Below are 18797 nucleotides of genomic sequence, written 5' to 3' on the forward strand. Positions count from 1 at the left end.
GATAACATCGAATGTAGGTCCGCTCTCTTTGGAGGCTCCACGAGGACTGCTCCTGCAGTCCCGTGGCTGACGTCATGACGTCATCACATAAGAACATAAGAAATAGGAGCAGGAGTAGGCCATACGGCCCCTCGGGCCTGCTCCGCCATTCAATAGGATCATGGCTGATCCGAATCTAGACTCACGTCCACTTCCCTGCCCTCTCCCCGTAACCCCTAATTCCCTTATCAGCTAGGAAACTGTCTATCTCCGTTTTAAATTTATTTAATGGGCCAGTAATTCCGGTCCCAACGCGTGAGTACGAACGGGGTACTCACGCGTGGGCCTGTTGGAAGTGCCGGATTTCAGCATGCACAGCGCATGCGCGGGAAACCGGCATTTCCTCCAAGGGTTTCAGAGGTCCAACGCGTGCGTGCAGGACTCTGCGCGCACGCGTTGAACTTCCTTCTTTTTGACAGGTTTGCCCGTGTGCAAGGGCCTGAACTTTTTACACATATAAAAAGGAGGCGTAAGGAGTGGATTCTTGAATGTAAGTGGTCTATTATTTAAAATGATTACATTTTTTCCACAGCTTCATTGTTTTTAAGGACTTTACAGTAAGGTAAGTTTATTTTTAGACCCGATTTCTTAAAAAATTACTTTTTCAAAAATGTTATTAATTGTTTAAAATAGTTTTTTAAAGTTATTTATAGTTTATTTAATTATTGGGATGTTTTTTAAAATTTTATTTAAAGTTAAACTAGTCTTTTGGGCGCCCGTACTTTTCATGAGTTTGACAGTTCTTACTATCAAACTCATGAATGAAGTTTCCCCTCCCCTGATTGGCTGCAGAGTGCTCACCTGATCCCAGCCGGCACACTGAACTAACTACGCCGCTGGATCAGGCAAGCACATCGCGCCGACATCTGAACCGGGCCAGTGACAGGAATTCCAAGCAGGCCCAGGCTTCAGATGTCGGCGCGCCGGGTGAGTGCACATCGGGGGCTTGCACGCGTAGCAAGCACCCGATCCTAATTTCTGGCCCATTGCTGCAGCTTCCACAGCTCTCTGGGGTAGCAAATTCCATAGATTTACTACCCTCTGAGTGAAGAAGTTTCTCCTCATCTCAGTTTTGAAAGGGCAGCCCCTTATTCCAAGATTATGCCCCCTAGTTCTAGTCTCACCCATCAGTGGAAACATCCTCACCGCATCCACCCGATCAAGCCGCCTCACAATCTTATATGTTTCGATAAGATCGCCTCTAATTCTTCTGAACTCCAATGAGTAGAGGCCCAACCTACTTAACCTTTCCTCATACGTCAACCCCCTCATCTCCGGAATCAACCGAGTGAACCTTCTCTGAACCGCCTCGAGAGCAAGTATATCTTTTCTTAAATATGGAAACCAAAACTGCACGCAGTATTCCAGGTGTGGCCTCACCAATACCCTGTATAACTGCAGCAAGACGTCCCTGTTTTTATACTCCATCCCCCTTGCAATAAAAGCCAAGATTCCATTGGCCTTCCTGATCACCTGCTGCACCTGCATACTAACTTTTTGTGTTTCATGCACCAGGACCCCCAGATCCCTTTGTACTGTAGCACTTTGCAGTTTCTCTCCATTTAGATAATAACTTGCTCTTTGACTTTTTCTGCCAAAGTGCATAACCTCACACTTTCCAATTATTATATTCCATCTGCCAAATCTCTGCCCACTCACTTAGCCTGTCTATGTCCTTTTGCAGGTTTTTTATGTCCTGCTTTCCCTCCCATCTTTGTATCGTCGGCAAACTTGGATATGTTGCACTCGGTCCCTTCCTCCAAATCGTTATAGATTGTAAAGAGTTGGGGTCCCAGCACTGACACCTGCGGAACACCACTAGTTACTGATTGCCAGCCCGAGAACGAACCACTTATCCCAACTCTTTGTTTTCTATTAGATAGCCAATCTTCCACCCATGCCAGTATATTACCCCCAATCCCGTGATTTTTTATCTTGATCAGTAATCTTTAGTGTGGAACCTTGTCAAATGCCTTTTGGAAGTCCAAATACACTACATCCACTGGTTCCCCTTTATTCACCCTGTATGTTACGTCCTCAAAGAATTCGACCAAATTTGTCAAACATGACTTCCCCTTCATAAAACCATGCTGACTCTGTCCTATTAAATTATGTTTATCCAAATGCTCTGTTACTGTTTCCTTAATAATGGACTCCAACATTTTGCCAACCACAGATGTTAGGCTAACTGGTCTACAGTTTCCAGCTTTTTGTCTACTTCCCTTCTTAAATAAGGGTGTTACATTAACAGTTTTCCAATCTGCCGGGACCTTTCCGGAGTCCAGGAAGTTTTGGAAAATAATCACCAATGCATCCACAATCCCTATCGCAACTTCTCTCAAGATCCTAGGATGTAGGCCATCAGGTCCGGGGGATTTATCCGCCTTAAGTCCCATTATTTTACCGAGTACCATCTCCTTAGTGATTTTAATCATGTTTAGCTCCTCCTCCCCCATTGCCCGTTTGTCCAGTGTTGGGATATTTTTAGTGTCCGCTACTGTAAAGACTGATACAAAATATTTGTTCAGCGTCTTTGCCATCTCCATGTTCCCCACCACTAGTTTCTCGGTCTCATCCTCTAAGGGACCAACGTTCACTTTAGCCACCCTTTTTCTTTTTATATAGCTGTAGAAACTCTTGCTATCTGTTTTTATATTTTTTGCTAGTTTACTTTCATAATCTATCTTCCCTTTCTTAATTAATCTTTTAGTTATTGTTTGCTGGCTTTTAAATGCTTCCCAATCTTCTATCCTCCCACTAGATTTGGCTACTTTATATGCCCTTGTTTTCAGTCGGATATTATCCTTTATTACTTTACTAAGCCACGAATGGCTGTTTTTTCTTTTACTCCCCTTTTTCCTCAGTGGAATATATTTATCTTGAAAGATGTGAAATATCTCCTTGAATGTAGACCACTGCTCTTGTACCATCTTACACTTTAATCTGTTTTCCCAGTCCACTTTAGTCAATTCTACTCTCATACCGTCATAGTCTCCTTTATTTAAGCTCAGTACGCTGGTTTGAGATCCAACTCTCTCACCCTCAAACTAAATTTGGAATTCAACCATATTATGGTCACTCATTCCAAGGGGATCCTTTACTAGGACATTTTTTATTAATCCTGTCTCATTACACAGGACCAGATCTAAGATTGCCTGCCCCCTGGTTGGTTCAGTTACATACTGCTCAAGGAACCCGTCCCTAATACACTCTATGAACTCTTCCTCAAGGCTGCCATGCCCAATTTGATTAGTCCAGTCAATATGAAAGTTAAAATCCCCCATGATTATAGCTGTTCCCTTATTACAACCCCAACTATTTCCTGATTTATACTCCGACCAACAGAGTTGCAACTGTTAGGAGGCCTATAGACTACGCCCACTAGTGACTTTTTCCCCTTATTATTCCTTATCTCCACCCAAACTGTTTCACTATCCTGATCCTTTGACCCAATATCATTTCTGACTATTGCAGTGATTCCATCCTTGATTAACATAGCAACACCACCTCCCTTTCCTTCCTGTCTGTCCTTCCTAATTTTCATGTTATCCCGCCAGTGGGGAATCACATGATGAACGGCGTGACGTCATCACGTTTTAGCCGCGCTGTTAAAGTAACCACGCTCTGTACAGTTAAACAGCATAAATAAAGATACAGACTCAGGCTGTAGCTAATATGTTGTTAAAAGAATTATATACAAACGATCTGAGTCCTTTGGTGGCTCCGCCACATGCGCCCCCCCAGAATTGTCGTTAACAGCAAAAGTGAGGCGTCGAGGAGGCCTGACAAGTCTGTCCGAGCGACTTTGGTAACCCTTCAGAGGAAGCTGATGGACGGTGGTTGAGCTGGCGCGGCGAGTGTGGTCGAGCTGGCGGGCGGCTGTGGTTGATCTGGCACGGCGGCTGCGGGCGGTCGGCCACGTTTCGGCGGTTGAGCGATGACGACTGGGCGGTCCAGGTCCAAGTGAGCCGGCTTCAACCGGTCCACCGAAATGTGATCTGGCTTTCCTCCGTTGTCGACCGAAAAGGATTTGTCTCCTGATTCAATGACGCGGAAAGGGCTTGAGCGGATCCCGGTGAGCGTTGTGGCGGATAAATACATACTCGGCGTTCTTCAGCTCAGCTGGCACGTGGGAGCTCTGTAGGCCGTGATTTGATGTAGGCACCGGAGCGAAGCATCTGGCCGCTTCCTGGTGGCTGACGAGTTGCTGGGAGGCGGACCATGGCTCTGTGGGAGAAGGGAGGAAATCCCCTGGTACTCATAGCGGCTGGCCATAAACGAGTTCTGCCGAGGACGATTGCAGGTCTTCTTTGGGCGCCATACGAAGACCCAAAAGGACCCATGAAAGTCTGTCCACCCATCCCGCACCTTGAAGACTGGCCCGTAGGGCGGCTTTAAGCGACCTGTGGAATCGCTCGCACAGGCCATTCGCCTGTGGATGATAGGCGGTGGTGCGATGAAGTTTGGTGCCGAGCCCGAGCTACAGCGTTCCAGAGCTCCAAGGAAAATTGTGGCCCACGATTGGAGGAGATGTCCGCCGGTACCCCGAAACGAGCAACCCAACAGGAGATGAAAGCTCTAGCGACGTCTGCCGAAGTGGTGGAACCCAATGCAATTGCCTCTGGCCACCTAGTGGTGCGGTCCACCATGGTGAGGAGATGTGTATAACCATGGGAAGGTGGAGGTGGCCCCACAAGGTCCACATGCACGTGGTCGAAACGACGCTCCGGAACAGCGAACGTAGCCACTGGAGCTTTTACATGACGCTGGACCTTGGCCTTCTGGCAGACCATGCAGGTGTTGGCCCAGTCACGGACATCGAGGTGCATACCCTTCCAGACGAACTTCACCGACATTAGCCGTTGTGAAGCCTTCATACCAGGGTGCGACAACCCGTGTATGGCGTCGAACACCTTCCGGCGCCATGTGACTGGCATGATAGGTCGGGGAACGCCCATGGAGATGTCGCAAAGGAGCGTGGTGCCTGTGGCCTGGAAACTGATTTCGGTTGCTTGGAAACTAGAGAGGACGGTTCTGTATGATTGGACCTCTGGGTCCGAGGCCTGATCCGCAGCCATGAGGGCGTAGTCAATCCCAAGGTGAACTGCATGGACTATCGCGCGGGAGAGGCAATCCGCTACCAGGTTGTCTTTACCAGACACATGTTGAATGTCCGTGGTAAATTCAGAAATAAACGTCAGGTGACGTTGTTGACGAGCTGACCACGGTTCGGCGGTCTTGGCCATGGCAAACGTTAGAGGCTTATGGTCGACAAAAGCCGTGAAGGGATGTCCTTCTAATGAGAACCGGAAATGGCGGATGGCTAGAAAAAGGGCCAGCATCTCCCGATCGAAGGTGCTGTATTTTCTTTCATTTCTCCGTAGTTGACGGCTGAAAAACGCCAGCGGTTGCCACGTGCCGTTCATTGCTCCTGCACTGCGCCGATGGCATAGTCTGACGCGTCGGTTGTAAGGGCGATGGTGGCACCTGGAAGTGGGTGCGCCAGCATGGTTGCGTTGGCCAAGGCGCTCTTGGTGTTGACGAACGCCTGGTCCATCTCGGTCGTCCAGCTGATTGGATCCTTACCGGACTTGCCCTTGAGGGCCTCGTACAAAGGCTACATAAGCAGAGCCGCCTTAGGGATGAAGCGGTGATAGAAATTGACCATCCCCAGGAACTCTTGCAGGGCCTCGATGGTTGGCGGGTGCAGGAAAGAAGTAACAGCGTCCACTTTCGTCAGTAAGGGGACGGCGCCATCTGAAGTGATGCGGTGTCCCAAGAAATCGATCCGCTGCAGGCCGAACTGGCACTTTGCCGGGTTGATGATCAAACCGTGCTGACTGAGGCATGTAAAGAGGGTACGCAAATGGCAGATGTGCTCTTCCTTGCTAGCGCTGGCGATGAGAATGTCATTGAGGTAGACGAAGATGAAGTTTAGGTCTCGGAGCACGGAGTCCATCAAGCGCTGGAAAGCCTGTGCTGCGTTCTTCAAGCCAAACGGCATCCGCAGGAACTCAAAAAGGCCGAAAGGGGTGATGACTGCGGTTTTTGGGATGTCTTGCGGGTGCACGGGAACCTGGTGATACCCCCGGACGAGGACGACTTTTGAAAAGATGGAATTTCTCGCCAAATGGGCCGAGAAATCCTGAATATGCGGGATCGGGTACCGATCAGGAGTAGTGGCGTCGTTCAGGCGTTGGTAGTCACCGCATGGCCGCCAGCCGCCGCCCAGTTTCGGAACAATGTGGAGAGGCGAAGACCAGGGACTATTCGACCGGCGAATAATCCCCAGCCGCTCCATCGTGTCGAACTCCGCTTTCGCAGCCGCGAGCTTGCCGGGTTCAAGCCGTCTAGCCCGTGCATAAACCGGGTAGCCAGTCGTGGTGATATGATGTTCAACACCATGCTTCGTGGCCGAGGAGGAGAAAGTGGGCCTGGTCAGCTCCGGGAACTCTCCGAGGAGCTGAGTGAAGTCATCCGGAGATGGGAACGCGCAGGCGATAGAGCGCGACACAGCAGTACCGTGGTGGCACGGAATCGAGTGGAAGGTGGCCGCGTTGATCAACCGGTGGTGCCGGACATCGACAAGGAGGCCATTGGCACACAGAAAATCCGCCCCTAGGATGGCCTGCGAGACTGTGGCTGTGACAAATTCCCAATGGAAGTGCTGACCGCCGAAACACACTTGGACCCGCCGCTTTCGGAACGTTCGAATGGCTGCGCCATTAGCCGCCACGGGGGAAAAACCGTGGTCCCCAGCTTGCATATCGAGATTCAACGCAGGTAGGATGCTACACTGCGCCCCGGTGTCGCAAAGGAAACATCGACCCGATAGGGTGTCGGTGATGTAAAGAAGTTTCCCCGAAGATCCGATGGCCATCGCAGCCGCAGAGCGCCCGTTAGACCTTCGCCAGGAACGCTGCAGGAGCTTTGTTTTTTTGGGGGGAGAAAAGCTGCAGGGAGAGCGGCAGCGTCGTGCTTTCGCGCCAAAACGGGCGTGGTAGGAGCACCAGCCCGCTGCAAGAGGAGCTGGAGCCGCGTCTGTGGGGGATGGGTGTCTCGTGGCAGCGCAGCACTGCTGGGTTACTGTGAAAATCTTATCTGCTTCGGCAGCAAGCTCTACGCAGTCCGTGACCTCGGACCTGGCTGGGGCAGCCTGCACCTGCTCCGGCAGTTGGCAGAGGAATAGCTCCCGGAAGAGGAAGCATTCCGGTTCAGCACCTAAGAGCGTGAGCATTTGGCTCATGAGCTCAGACGGTTTGGAGTCCCCGAGGCCGGGCATAGCAAGGAGCCGGCGAGCGCGTTCTGACTTTGAGAGACCGAAGACTTGTAGCAACCGCGCCTTTAATGTATCATACTTGCGGTCAGTAGGAGGACTACCGAGGAGGCTGACGATCCGCGAGGCAGTGGCGCTATCGAGGGCGGAGACCACGTAGTAATAACGGGTCTGATCCGCGACAATGTTCCTGATGGCGAACTGGGCTTCAGCCTGGATAAACCACACGGCTGGTTGTTGCTCCCAGAACTGTGGCAGTTTCAGAGTCATGGCGTTTGTTTCCGTGCTGAAGATCTTCCGCGAAAACCTTTCGCGAAAGTCGGGGTCACCAATGTAGGAACGTGGGTTCCTAACTAAAAGACTGAGTTCTACTCAGGCGATCAAACAAAACGAACTTTAATGAAACAAAGAGGTTTTAACAAGAAACTGCAGGATAACATCGAATGTAGGTCTGCTCTCTCTGGAGGCTCCATGAGGACTGCCCCTGCAGTCCCGTGGCTGACGTCATGACGTCAATCACGTTTTCCCGCCAGTGGGGAATCACGTGATGAACGGCGTGACGTCATCACGTTTTAGCCGTGCTGTTAAAGTAACCATGCTCTGTACAGTTAAACAGCATAAATAAAGATACAGGGGCAGAAATTCGGTTGTTAGCGCCACCGATTAACGCCTAAAGAGGCCGAGAAGTGGGGCGCTAGCCAATTTCCGGGCGGGCGCAAGGCGCCTAGCGCCTCGCCCCATATTGAGCATGCATTTAGCACCGGCGCTAAATCTTAGCGCCCGCGCATGGGCGCAGGCTGATTATGACGTCATTTGAGTGTGCAACGCCTTTTGGGCGCCCCGGACCGGAAATTTGGTGGCGCCCCCCTCTGTAGCGCCTGGCGCTAATAGTGACAGCTTACCTGGACCTTACCAAGTCGCTCTCGGGCTGGAGGAGCGTTATTTAAAGGGGACTGGTGTGGTTTAAAAGCGGCAGCCATTTTTGGAGCACAACTTCCTTGAGTTGCTGAGCTGCACACTGAGAGCCATTTGACCACTGAGCCAGCCAGGCAGATGATCTTCAGCCTTCTGACCATGACCTTGCTGTTGGTGAGCCTTGACAACGGGGAACCTTCCTGTGGGCACTTATTATGGGGGCTGCATTGGAGGGGAACGTCCTGCTGCTGAATCATCTGGAAAGGGCACTGAGACGCTGGGAGAGGGGGGGCGGGCATGGCCAGATGGAGGAGGGCCAACAGACGTCGCCACAGCAGATCTTACGCTGGCAGGGTTTTCCGACAGCAGTTTTCCTACATGAACATGCCGGAGGAGCACTGTGTCAGAAGGCTGCGATTTAGAAAGGAGGTGGTGACTGAGCTGTGCCAGCTGCTTCAGTCAGATCTGCAGCCTCAGATAAGGTGCAGGACATCTCTGTCGGTGGCTGAGAAGATGCCTGCTGGCCTGAACTTCTACACGAGCGGCTCTTCTCAGGCTGCGCGTCAGAGGCTGATCAGAAGTAGCTTCTAGGCCCCTCTCACGGAATGCTTGCTGCCATTCCAAGAACAGGAATGGAACCGGTCTGATACCCCCAAGCCTGTGAAGGGCAAGATGCATGTAAATAGCAGGCATGGCCATTGTAAATGAAGAAAGTGTTTCATTACACAAAATGTGGTTCCTTCAAACAGGAGAAAGCTATGGCAACAGAAAGCAAAACTAATACACTGACACATAACTGCCTCTCACACCCGGGAGACTGTCCAAAACATAAATCACATTCTGACCATCTTCCTTGGTCTTGATTCCACTGCGCCAAAGCATCCAATGCCCCATCAGTGAGGCGTTCCGCCCTCTGCCTCACCCTTTCCATGTCTTGCTAGGCTGGTGCGCCACAGGCTCCCACCGCTTTGAAGGCCTACAAGGCAGTGAGTGTGTCTGGTGATGCCAATTGACCTGCCCCTTTAAGAGCTGGCTGGCGCCAGTGTGTCTCAGGGAAAGTGATTATTGACAGCACCTTCGCTGCGCCCCGCCGCCGCGAAATTGGGTTGCGCCGCCGGGTTAGCGCCTTAAGAGTAGCGTGCAGCGCCTGATTTAGCGCTGCAATCACCTTTAGGGGGGCTGCAACCCAATATCGCGCTAGGTGGCGCTAAATTGTGCCTGGTGCTAAACTTTGCGCATCGCCAGGACTAGCGCCCCAAACGCGGCTATACCGAATTTCTAGGCCACAGACTCAGGCTGTAGCTAACATGTTGTTAAAGGAATTATATACAAACGATCTGAGTCCTTTGGTGGCTCCGCCACAATTTCATGTAATTTATAGTTTATTTAAAAAATGTGATTTAAAAAAAATTTATTTGAAGATTTAGTGATGTTTTGGGGCCCATAGTATTTATATGTTTTTCCTGTCAAACTTATGAATGGGCATTCCCTGCTCCGATTGGCTCCCCATGGCCCACGTGATCCCAGGGGACGCATCGAACTAACTGCACCCCTGGGATACGTAAGGACTGCGCGCCGGCAGTTGGAGCAGGCCCAGGATCGGAATTCCACGCGGGCCCACAGCTCAACGGCAGGCGCGTAAGGTAAGTGCAGGTCGGAGGCTTGCACCTGTGGGAATTCCCCGACCCGAATTTCTAGGCCAACATGCTGAACGAAGTTAAATCTGAGAGAGAATGAATGGTTGCTGGTTCTGTTGAACATTTACATCTGAACGGATGACAGGTGTGTATTTACAGTAATATTTAAAATTTTCAGCATTCATGTTCCCCCCTCACAACATTGTTCAGCAGGTCTTTATCCAGCTAACTTATTCTAAAACAATACTTGCATCTGTGAATGTCCATCTGATGTATTTGACACAACATCCCTTCAACCAACCAAAAAAGTGCGCAACTCGGGACCAATCAGATCCCCAGAACACTTTAGTGTTCTTCTGATGTTATTTTCGTGACAACAATTACATTCTACCCCTGAAAAAATCTGTGCCAACATAGTTCTTCACCCAGCCCACTGCACACCCCTAAAAAAACGTCAAAGGAATAATAAAATTGACATCCCATCAAATTGCTCCAACAAATTCCCCAACTCCTGCCTCAACATCAACCACTGCCTGATATCCCACCAGGCCTCAACATCAATCTCAACCCTGGCTACATCCACCCCCACAATCAATCAGACAGCAGCAGGCCCACGCACAGCCCGGACCCCCACTGTTCCCCCTGCCCCACCACCAAGTGAAGACCGAATGTAATGAAGATATATGCACAGCAGGCCAAAGGGACCTCCCCAGGGATTCTCCTTTCTCAACACGCTGCCAGCTCTGGGCACTGCACCTGCGGAAGGATATACTGGCCTTGGAGAGGGGGTTGCAGCCTGGATTCACCTGAATTATACCAGGGGGGCTAAAAGGGTTAACTTATGAGGACAGGTTGCATAGTCTAGGCTTGTACTCCCTCAAACATGGAAGTTTAAAGGGGTGATCAAATTAAGGTGTTTAAGATGATCCAAGAATTTGATTGGGTAGATAGAGAGGGGGGAGGGAGTGTCCAGAACAAGGGGCATAACTTTAAAATTAGAGCCATTCAGGGGTGATGTCAGAAGGCACTTCATACAAAGGGTAGTGGAAATCTGGAACTGTCTCTCCCAAAAAACTGTTGAGGATGAAGGAGGGAGGAGGAAGGAGGGAGGGTGGATGGAGCCAGGGTTGAGATTGATGTTGAGAGAGAGGGGGGGTGAGGAGGAAGGAGGGAGAGGGGGTGAGGAGGAAGGAGGGAGAGGGGGTGAGGAGGGAGGGGGGGTGAGGAGAAAGGAGGGAGAGGGGGTGAGGAGGAAGGAGGGAGGGGTGGGTGAGGAGGGAGGGGGGGTGAGGAGAAAGGAGGGGGGGTGAGGAGGATGGAGGGGGGGTGAGGAGGAAGGAGGGAGGGGGTAAGGAGGAAGGGGGGGAGGAGGAAGGAGGGAGGGGGGTGAGGAGGAAGGAGGGAGGGGGGTGAGGAGGAAGGAGGGGGGGTGAGGAGGAAGGAGGGAGGGGGGGTGAGGAGGAAGGAGGGAGGGGGGGTGAGGAGGAGGGAGGGAGGGAGGGGTGAGGAGGAAGGAGGGAGGGAGGGGTGAGGAGGAAGGAGGGAGGGAGGGGTGAGGAGGAAGGAGGGAGGGAGGGGTGAGGAGGAAGGAGGGAGGGGGGTGAGGAGGAAGGAGGGAGGGTGGATGTAGCCAGGGTGGAGATTAATGTTGAGGGAGGGGGGTGAGGAGGACGGGAGGGAGGGAGGGGGTGAGGAGGAAGGGAGGGAGGGAGGGGGTGAGGAGGAAGGGAGGGAGGGGGTGAGGAGGAAGGGAGGGAGGGGGTGAGGAGGAAGGGAGGGAGGGGGTGAGGAGCGAGGTGCGGAGGGAGGAGGGCGAAGAGGAAGGAGGGAGGGGGCGAGGAGGAAGGAGGGAGGGGGCGAGGAGGGAGTGAGGGAGGGAGGGTTGGGTGAGGAGGAGGGGAGGGAGGGGGTGAGGAGGAGGGGAGGGAGGGGGTGAGGAGGGAGGGAGGGAGGGAGGGGGTGAGGAAGGAGGGAGGGAGGGGGTGAGGAAGGAGGGAGGGAGGGGGTGAGGAAGGAGGGAGGGAGGGGGTGAGGAAGGAGGGAGGGAGGGGGTGAGGAAGGAGGGAGGGAGGGGGTGAGGAAGGAGGGAGGGAGGGGGTGAGGAAGGAGGGAGGGAGGGGGTGAGGAAGGAGGGAGGGAGGGGGTGAGGAGGGAGGGAGGGAGGGGGTGAGGAGGGAGGGAGGGAGGGGGTGAGGAGGGAGGGAGGGAGGGGGTGAGGAGGGAGGGAGGGAGGGGTGAGGAGGGAGGGAGGGAGGGGGTGAGGGGGGGTGTGGGTGAGGAGGAAGGGAGGGAGGGAGGGGGCGAGGAGGGAGGGGGGGCGAGGAGGGAGGGAGGGGGCGAGGAGGAAGGGAGGGGGCGAGGAGGAAGGGAGGGAGGGGGCGAGGAGGAAGGGAGGGGGCGAGGATGGAGGGAGGGGGCGAGGAGGGAGGGAGGGAGGGGGTGAGGGAGGGAGGGGGTGAGGAGGGAGGGAGGGGGCGAGGAGGAAGGGAGGGGGCGAGGAGGAAGGGAGGGAGGGGGCGAGGAGGAAAGGAGGGGGCGAGGAGGGAGGGAGGGGGCGAGGAGGGAGGGAGGGGGTGAGGAGGAAGGGAGGAAGGGGGTGAGGAGGAAGGGAGGAAGGGGGTGAGGAGGAAGGGAGTGAGGAGGAAGGGAGGAAGGGGGTGAGGAGGAAGGGAGGAATGGGGTGAGGAGAAAGGGAGGAAGGTGGTGAGGAGGAAGTGAGGAAGGGGGTGAGGAGGAAGGGAGGGGGCGAGGAGAAAGGGAGGGAGCGAGGAGGGAGGGAGGGAGCGAGCGAGGAGGAAGGGAGGGGGCGAGGAGAGGGGAGGGGGCGAGGAGGGAGGGAGGGGGCGAGGAGAGGGGGAGGGGGTGAGGAGGGAGGGAGGGAGGGGGCGAGGAGGAAGGGAGGGAGGGAGGGGGCGAGGAGGAAGGGAGGGAGGGATGGGGCGAGGAGGAAGGAAGGGAGGGGGCGAGGAGGAAGGGAGGGAGAGAGGGGGTGAGGAAGAAGGGAGGGAGGGGGTGAGGAGGGAGGGGGCGAGGAGGAAGGGAGGGGGAGAGGGGGCGAGGAGGAAGGGAGGGAGCGAGGATGAAGGGAGGGTCGAGGAGGGAGGGGGCGAGGAGGAAGGGAGGGAGGGGGCGAGGAGGGAGGGAGGGAGTGAGGGGGCGAGGAGGGAGGGAGGGGGCGAGAAGGGAGGGGGAGGAGGCGAGGAGGGAGGGGGCGAGGAGGAAGTGAGGGAGGGAGGGGGCGAGAAGGGAGGGAGGGAGGGGGAGGAGGCGAGGAGGGAGGGAGGGAGCGAGGAGGAAGGTGAGGAGGGGGCGAGGAGGAAGGTGAGGAGGGAGGGGGGAGGAGAGGAGGGGTCAATTGAAACATTTCAGAGCTGAGATTGATAGATTTTGGTTAGGCAAGTGTATCAAGGGTGTCAGAACCAAGTCGGGTAGATAGAGTTAAAATATAGATCCGCCACAATCTAAATGAATGGCGGAACAGGCTCGAAGGGTAGAATGGCCTACTCCTATTGATGGCCAGAAATTCGGGTCTCCACGGGTGAGTACGCACTGGGTACTCACCCGTAAGCCCAATGGAAGTGTCGGTTTCCTGCATGCACTGCGCACGCGCGGGAAACCGGCACTTCCGTTCCCCTGAAAGGGGTTCAGAAGTCGAACGCGTGCGCAGGAGAGGCAGCGCGTGCACATTGAACTTACGTTTTTTTTTACAGGTTTTCCCGGGAGGGCAAGTCTCCAGAATTTACACATTTAAAAAGCGGGCGTAAGTCCTGCTTTTTACAGGTTTATTATTTTTAAATATTTTAAAGCAAGGTAAGTTTATTTTTAGCCCCGTTAGAAAATAAAATTATTTTTTTCAAAAATTTAAATTATTGTTTAAAATAGTTATTTCATGTAATTTATCGTTTATTTAAAGTTTATTTTAAAAATGTGATTTTTAAAAATTTATTTGAAGATTTAGTGATGTTTTGGGGCCCGTAGTATTTCTAAGTTTTGACAGCTCTTCCTGTCAAACTTATGAATGGACATTCCCTGCTCCGATGGGCATTCCCTGCTCCGATTGGCTCCCAATGGCCCATGTGATCCCAGGAGACGCATCGAACTAACTGCGCCCCTGGGATACACAAGCACTGTGCACCGGCAGTTGGAGCAGGCCCAGGATCGGAATTCCACGCGGGCCCACAGCTCAACGGCCGGCGCGCTAGGTAAGTGCAGGTCGGGGGCTTACACCCGCAGGAAGCCCCCGACCCGAATTTCTGGGCCATTATGTTTGTATCACCCAATCTCTCCCAGATTCCATCCCCCAGCTGAACTGAGCGGAGAGTTCAGCTCAAAGTCTGCTTTTTAAAAAACACACAAAAAGGTAAATGCTCCTTCAGGGGGCCCACCTTATCCGTCCAGGGGGCAATCAAACACTACTGTCTGCCAAGGATTGGCAGGCTTCCCACCGCAGCCTGGAGCCCACTGCTTGGACTCTTTCAGTGTTGCACTGCTTCCCCTCTGCATGCAATCATCGAGGAACAGGAGGAGGAGGAGGAGGAGGCCATTCAGCCTCGAGCCTGTTCCACCAATCAATTAGATTGTGGCTGATCTGTACCTTAACTCCATCTACCCGCCTTGGTTCCGTAACCCTTACCTAACAAAAATCTCAAAGGGGTGGTGTGTGTGGGGTGGGGGGTGGGGGGTTGAACTATGGGCAGCATCAGGAGAAAGAACAAAAAGTGAGGAGAATAAACTTGGGCAAGATGCTAGAAAAGCAAGCAGAGAAAAGGAAATCAAATTGTGCCCTTCACATGCCAAGTGTGAGGCTCCTGGATTCCTCACCTAACCCCCCTCTTCAGTAATCCTGTGTGGATTCTGCTGCCTTTAACCACCACCCCCCCCCCATTTTGATCTATGAGGAATGACACATGCGATCGAACAACTTGCACCTTTAACAAAATAACAAAAATCAAAGTGCTTCGCTTAGGAGAAAAAAAACACGCAGACATTGAGCAAAGGAAGGAAAGGGTTAAGGATGATCAAAAGGGAGAGCAAAGAAGTAGACTTTGACGAGGCTGCTGAAGGAAGGGGGAGGCAGTGAGGTTTAAAGAGCGTTTCATAGAGTGTGAGCTTGAGACAGCTGAAGGCTCGGCCTCCAAGGGGCAAGGAATGCAGAAGAAGCCCGCCTCAAAGTGAGAAGGGCAGGTGTTAAAACACAAGGCTGTAAGCGCAGGGATAAAGAGAGCCAAGTCCACAGAGGGATTTGTCAATGAAAACAAGGTGTGGAGATGCCGGAGTTGGACTGGGGTGGACAAATGTAAGAAGTCACACAACACCAGGTTATAGTCCAACAGCTTTATTTGAAATCACAAGCTTTCGGAGCGCTGCTCTTCACTTCACCTGACGAAGGAGCAGCGCTCCGAAAGCTTGTGATTTCAAATAAAGCTGTTGGACTATAACCTGGTGTTGTGTGACTTCTTACAAATGAAAACAAGGACTGTGAAATCAATGTATTGGGGCATGGGGAGACAATGAGACCAACAAGGATGAGGATAATAGGGAAGCAGAACAAATATAGCGAGATAGAATGCAGGTTTGGACAAGACACATTTTAAAGTGCAGAACTTGAGGCCGACAAGGAGAATGAACCAGTCTATGTTTAACAAAATGTATGGACAAGGATTTCAACAGCAGTCGAAGTATACAGTGTTTTAAATCTAGAGGGGCAACATTGATAAGACAAATAGATCATAAAAGCCAACATCAAGGAAGAGGATAGCAAAATACTGCAGATGTTGGAAATCCGAAATAACAACAGAAAAGGGTCAAACCCGAAACGTCAACTCAAATTTCTCTCCACGGATGTTGCCTGACTTGCTGAGTTTTTCCAGCATTTTCTGTTGTTATCAAGGAAGAGGACGTCGACCTTATCATCACTGGTCAACCCACTTGACTCATTACCAAAGTTATCTACGCTTGACTGATAAAGTTATCAATGAAAAGTTATCAATGAAAGCAGCAAACCCGCTGCTCAAGGTGAACAGCGCCAGCTACTGGCTACCTCTAGAAATAGAGAGAGAATTTCGAAATTGCAAGTCAGGGGAAATAAAACAAGAACATACGTGAGCTAAAGTTTTGTTACAAGGTTTTTTTTTAAAAAATGACCTCAACACATTTTTGAATTATGTAAACGCCGCTTTGCTCCTGGATTGATGATCAGTTGCAACTAATATTTGTAACTTGACAAATGGCATTAAAATAAAACGGGTAACACGTGTTGTGGCCTTAATGCAAAGTCGAGCGGAAATTAAAGCTGAGTTTGGGATCCTGCACAGCACGGGAGGCGGATTAGGGCAAAAAAAAGATCTTGCAGTCCTTAAAAAATCATTTTAAAATGATCAAAAAGGGCAAAAAAAAAGTAATCACTCAGATGCAGATCGTGCAGTCTTAAAATCATTATATTATATATATATTTTTAAATGACAGGCACGGTCCCTGCTGTCAGTTGTGAGCCAGAACTGGTACATTTCAGGTTGACCCAGGTCAATTTCAACCGGAAGAAGAGAAAGCGGAAAGAGAATTCGGTTTAAAGGGAAGGGGAAAAAAGCAGGAGTGTAAATGACATATATATTTTTATAAAAAGACAACAGCAAAGGATAAATTGCAGCTTGATCCAAGGGGCCAGCACCAGCGAGAGAGAGAGAACAACCAACAGAGAGCGCAGACAGTGCAGAGAGCAAAACCCAGCACTGGTGTCCTTCCAGCCCAGGGAGACCTTTTGCACCAGAGCCGGACTCAGCACGTAGTCCCGGGACACGCTCCGCTGATTGGCATCGGCCGCTTCCACCTATATACACACACAGTTAAAAAAAAAACACACCCTCCAAACTATCTGCAGATTAAAATCGAGCAAGAATCCAAGCCCGTGTCAAGGAGCCCCGGAAATAAAGCGGCACTCACCCGACATGTCGGCGCGATACAGTAACAATCCGGGCTCGGCTCCAGGAGCGAGTGCTGCAAGCTAGCGGGGGCTCGGGCTGTCAGGCTGTCTGCATCGGGCGCAGGGGAAAGCAAAGCGCTGCGTCTCTCCGCTGGCACCGGGCACGCACTTGCCTTGCCAGAGCCGCCCAGTCACTTCTATATACGGCGGCAAGCGGCACGTGATAGCGGCAGGCGCCAGCCCTCCACACCGCCAGTGGACGTGTGTGTTTAGGGGAATGTAAACTGTCGTGTTAGAGTGTGTGGAGGGTTGTACATGTGTGATGTGCCAGTGTTCATTTCTGTATGATGTTTGTGTGTGTGTTACTGTTGGATATCCGTGTGTGTGCATGTTTGTATTTGTGTTTATGCATGCATGCATGTGTCATTTTATGTGTGTACGTGTATCTCTATGCATGCGCGTATGTGTCATTTTGTGTTTGTACATGTGTCTCACTATAAATGCATGTGTGTCAATTTATGTATGTGTTTGTACATGCGTGTCTGTATACATGCATATAAGTGTGTGTCATTTTATGTATGTGTTTGTACATGTGTGTCTCTATACATGCATGTATGTTTGTCATTTTATATATGTTTGTACATGTTCAGCCCCATTCACAACTCCTCAGATAATGAAGCAGTCCATGCCCGCATGCAACAAGACCTGGACGACGTTCAGGCTTGGGCTGATAAGTGGCAGGTAACATTCGCGCCACAGAAGTGCCAGGCAATGACTATCTCCAACAAGTGAGAGTCTGACCACCTCCCCTTGACATTCAATGGCATTACCATCGCCGAATCCCCCACTATCAACATCCTGGGGTCACCATTAACCAGAAACTTAACTGGACCAGCCACATAAATACTGTGGCAACAAGAGCAGGTCAGAGGCTGGCTATTCTGCGGCGAGTGTCTCACCTCCCGACTCCCCAAAGCCTTTCCACAATCTACAAGGCACAAGTGAGGAGTGTGATGGAATACTCTCCACTTGCCTGGATGAGTGCAGCTCCCACAACACTCAAGAAGCTCGACACCATCCAGGACAAAGCAGCCCTCTTGATTGGCACCCCATCCACCACCTTAACCATTTACTCCCTCCACCACCGGCGTACCGTGGCTGCAGTGTGTACCATCTACAAGATGCACTGCAGCAACTCGCCACGGCTTCTTCGGCAGCACCTCCCAAACCCGCGACCTCTTCCACCTAGAAGGACAAGGGCAGCAGGTGCATGGGAACACCACCACCTCCAAGTTCCCCTCCCAGTCACACACCATCCTGACATAGAAGTATATCACCGATCCTTCATCGCCGCTGGGTCAAAATCCTGGATCTCCCTCCCTAACAGCACTGTGGGAGCACCTTCACCACACGGACTGCAGCGGTTCAAGAAGGCGGCTCATCACCACCTTCTCAAGGGCAACTAGGGATGGGCAATAAATGCTGGCCTTGCCAGTGATGCCCACATCCCATAAACGAATAAAAAAAAAAGTGTCTGTATACATGCATGTAAGTGTGTGTCATTTTATGTATGTGTGTTTGTACATGTGTGTCTCTGTATACATGCATGTATGTGTGTCATTTTATGTATTTGTATGTGTGTGGTGTTTGTGAATGCACAGGTGTACATGTTTGTATGCAATGTTTGCATATGTGTTAGCAATCATATATGCAATGTTTGTCCATATATGTTATGCTTATGTATGTGTGTGTCCATATGAGTGATGTTTGTATATCCATTGTGTGTCATCATCTTTATATATGGGTCTGTGCTGTGTGCATTGTTTTTGAATAAGTGTCAGCTTGGCGCACTCTGACCATATGACTCACAAAGTTGTGGGTTTAAGCCCCACTTCAGCAACTTGAGCACATTGGCTGACACTTCTGTGCAGTACTGAGGGAGTGCTGCACTGTCAAAGGTACTTTCTTTAAAGTGAGGCATTAAACTGAGGCCCCTTAAAGAAGAGCAGGG

At 51.6% G+C, this 18797-nt stretch overlaps 1 protein-coding gene across 1 annotated transcript in view; it reads right to left on the reverse strand.

Annotated features, from left to right (window-relative positions):
• The window catches only part of gyg1a (glycogenin 1a), a 95301-nt gene extending 78327 nt beyond the window's left edge, over positions 1-16974 (reverse strand). The window contains exon 1 of the mRNA XM_085989842.1: positions 16807-16974. Within this exon, the coding sequence (XP_085845968.1) occupies positions 16807-16813 (7 nt within the window). The 5' untranslated portion in view covers positions 16814-16974. The remainder of the gene's footprint in view (positions 1-16806) is intronic.
• Positions 16975-18797: the final 1823 nt, after the last annotated feature.

This window comes from Somniosus microcephalus, chromosome 6 (genome assembly GCF_052327205.1).
Source record: "Somniosus microcephalus isolate GS21.2 chromosome 6, FLI_Smic_1.0, whole genome shotgun sequence".
Classification (NCBI taxonomy): Eukaryota; Metazoa; Chordata; class Chondrichthyes; order Squaliformes; family Somniosidae; genus Somniosus; species Somniosus microcephalus.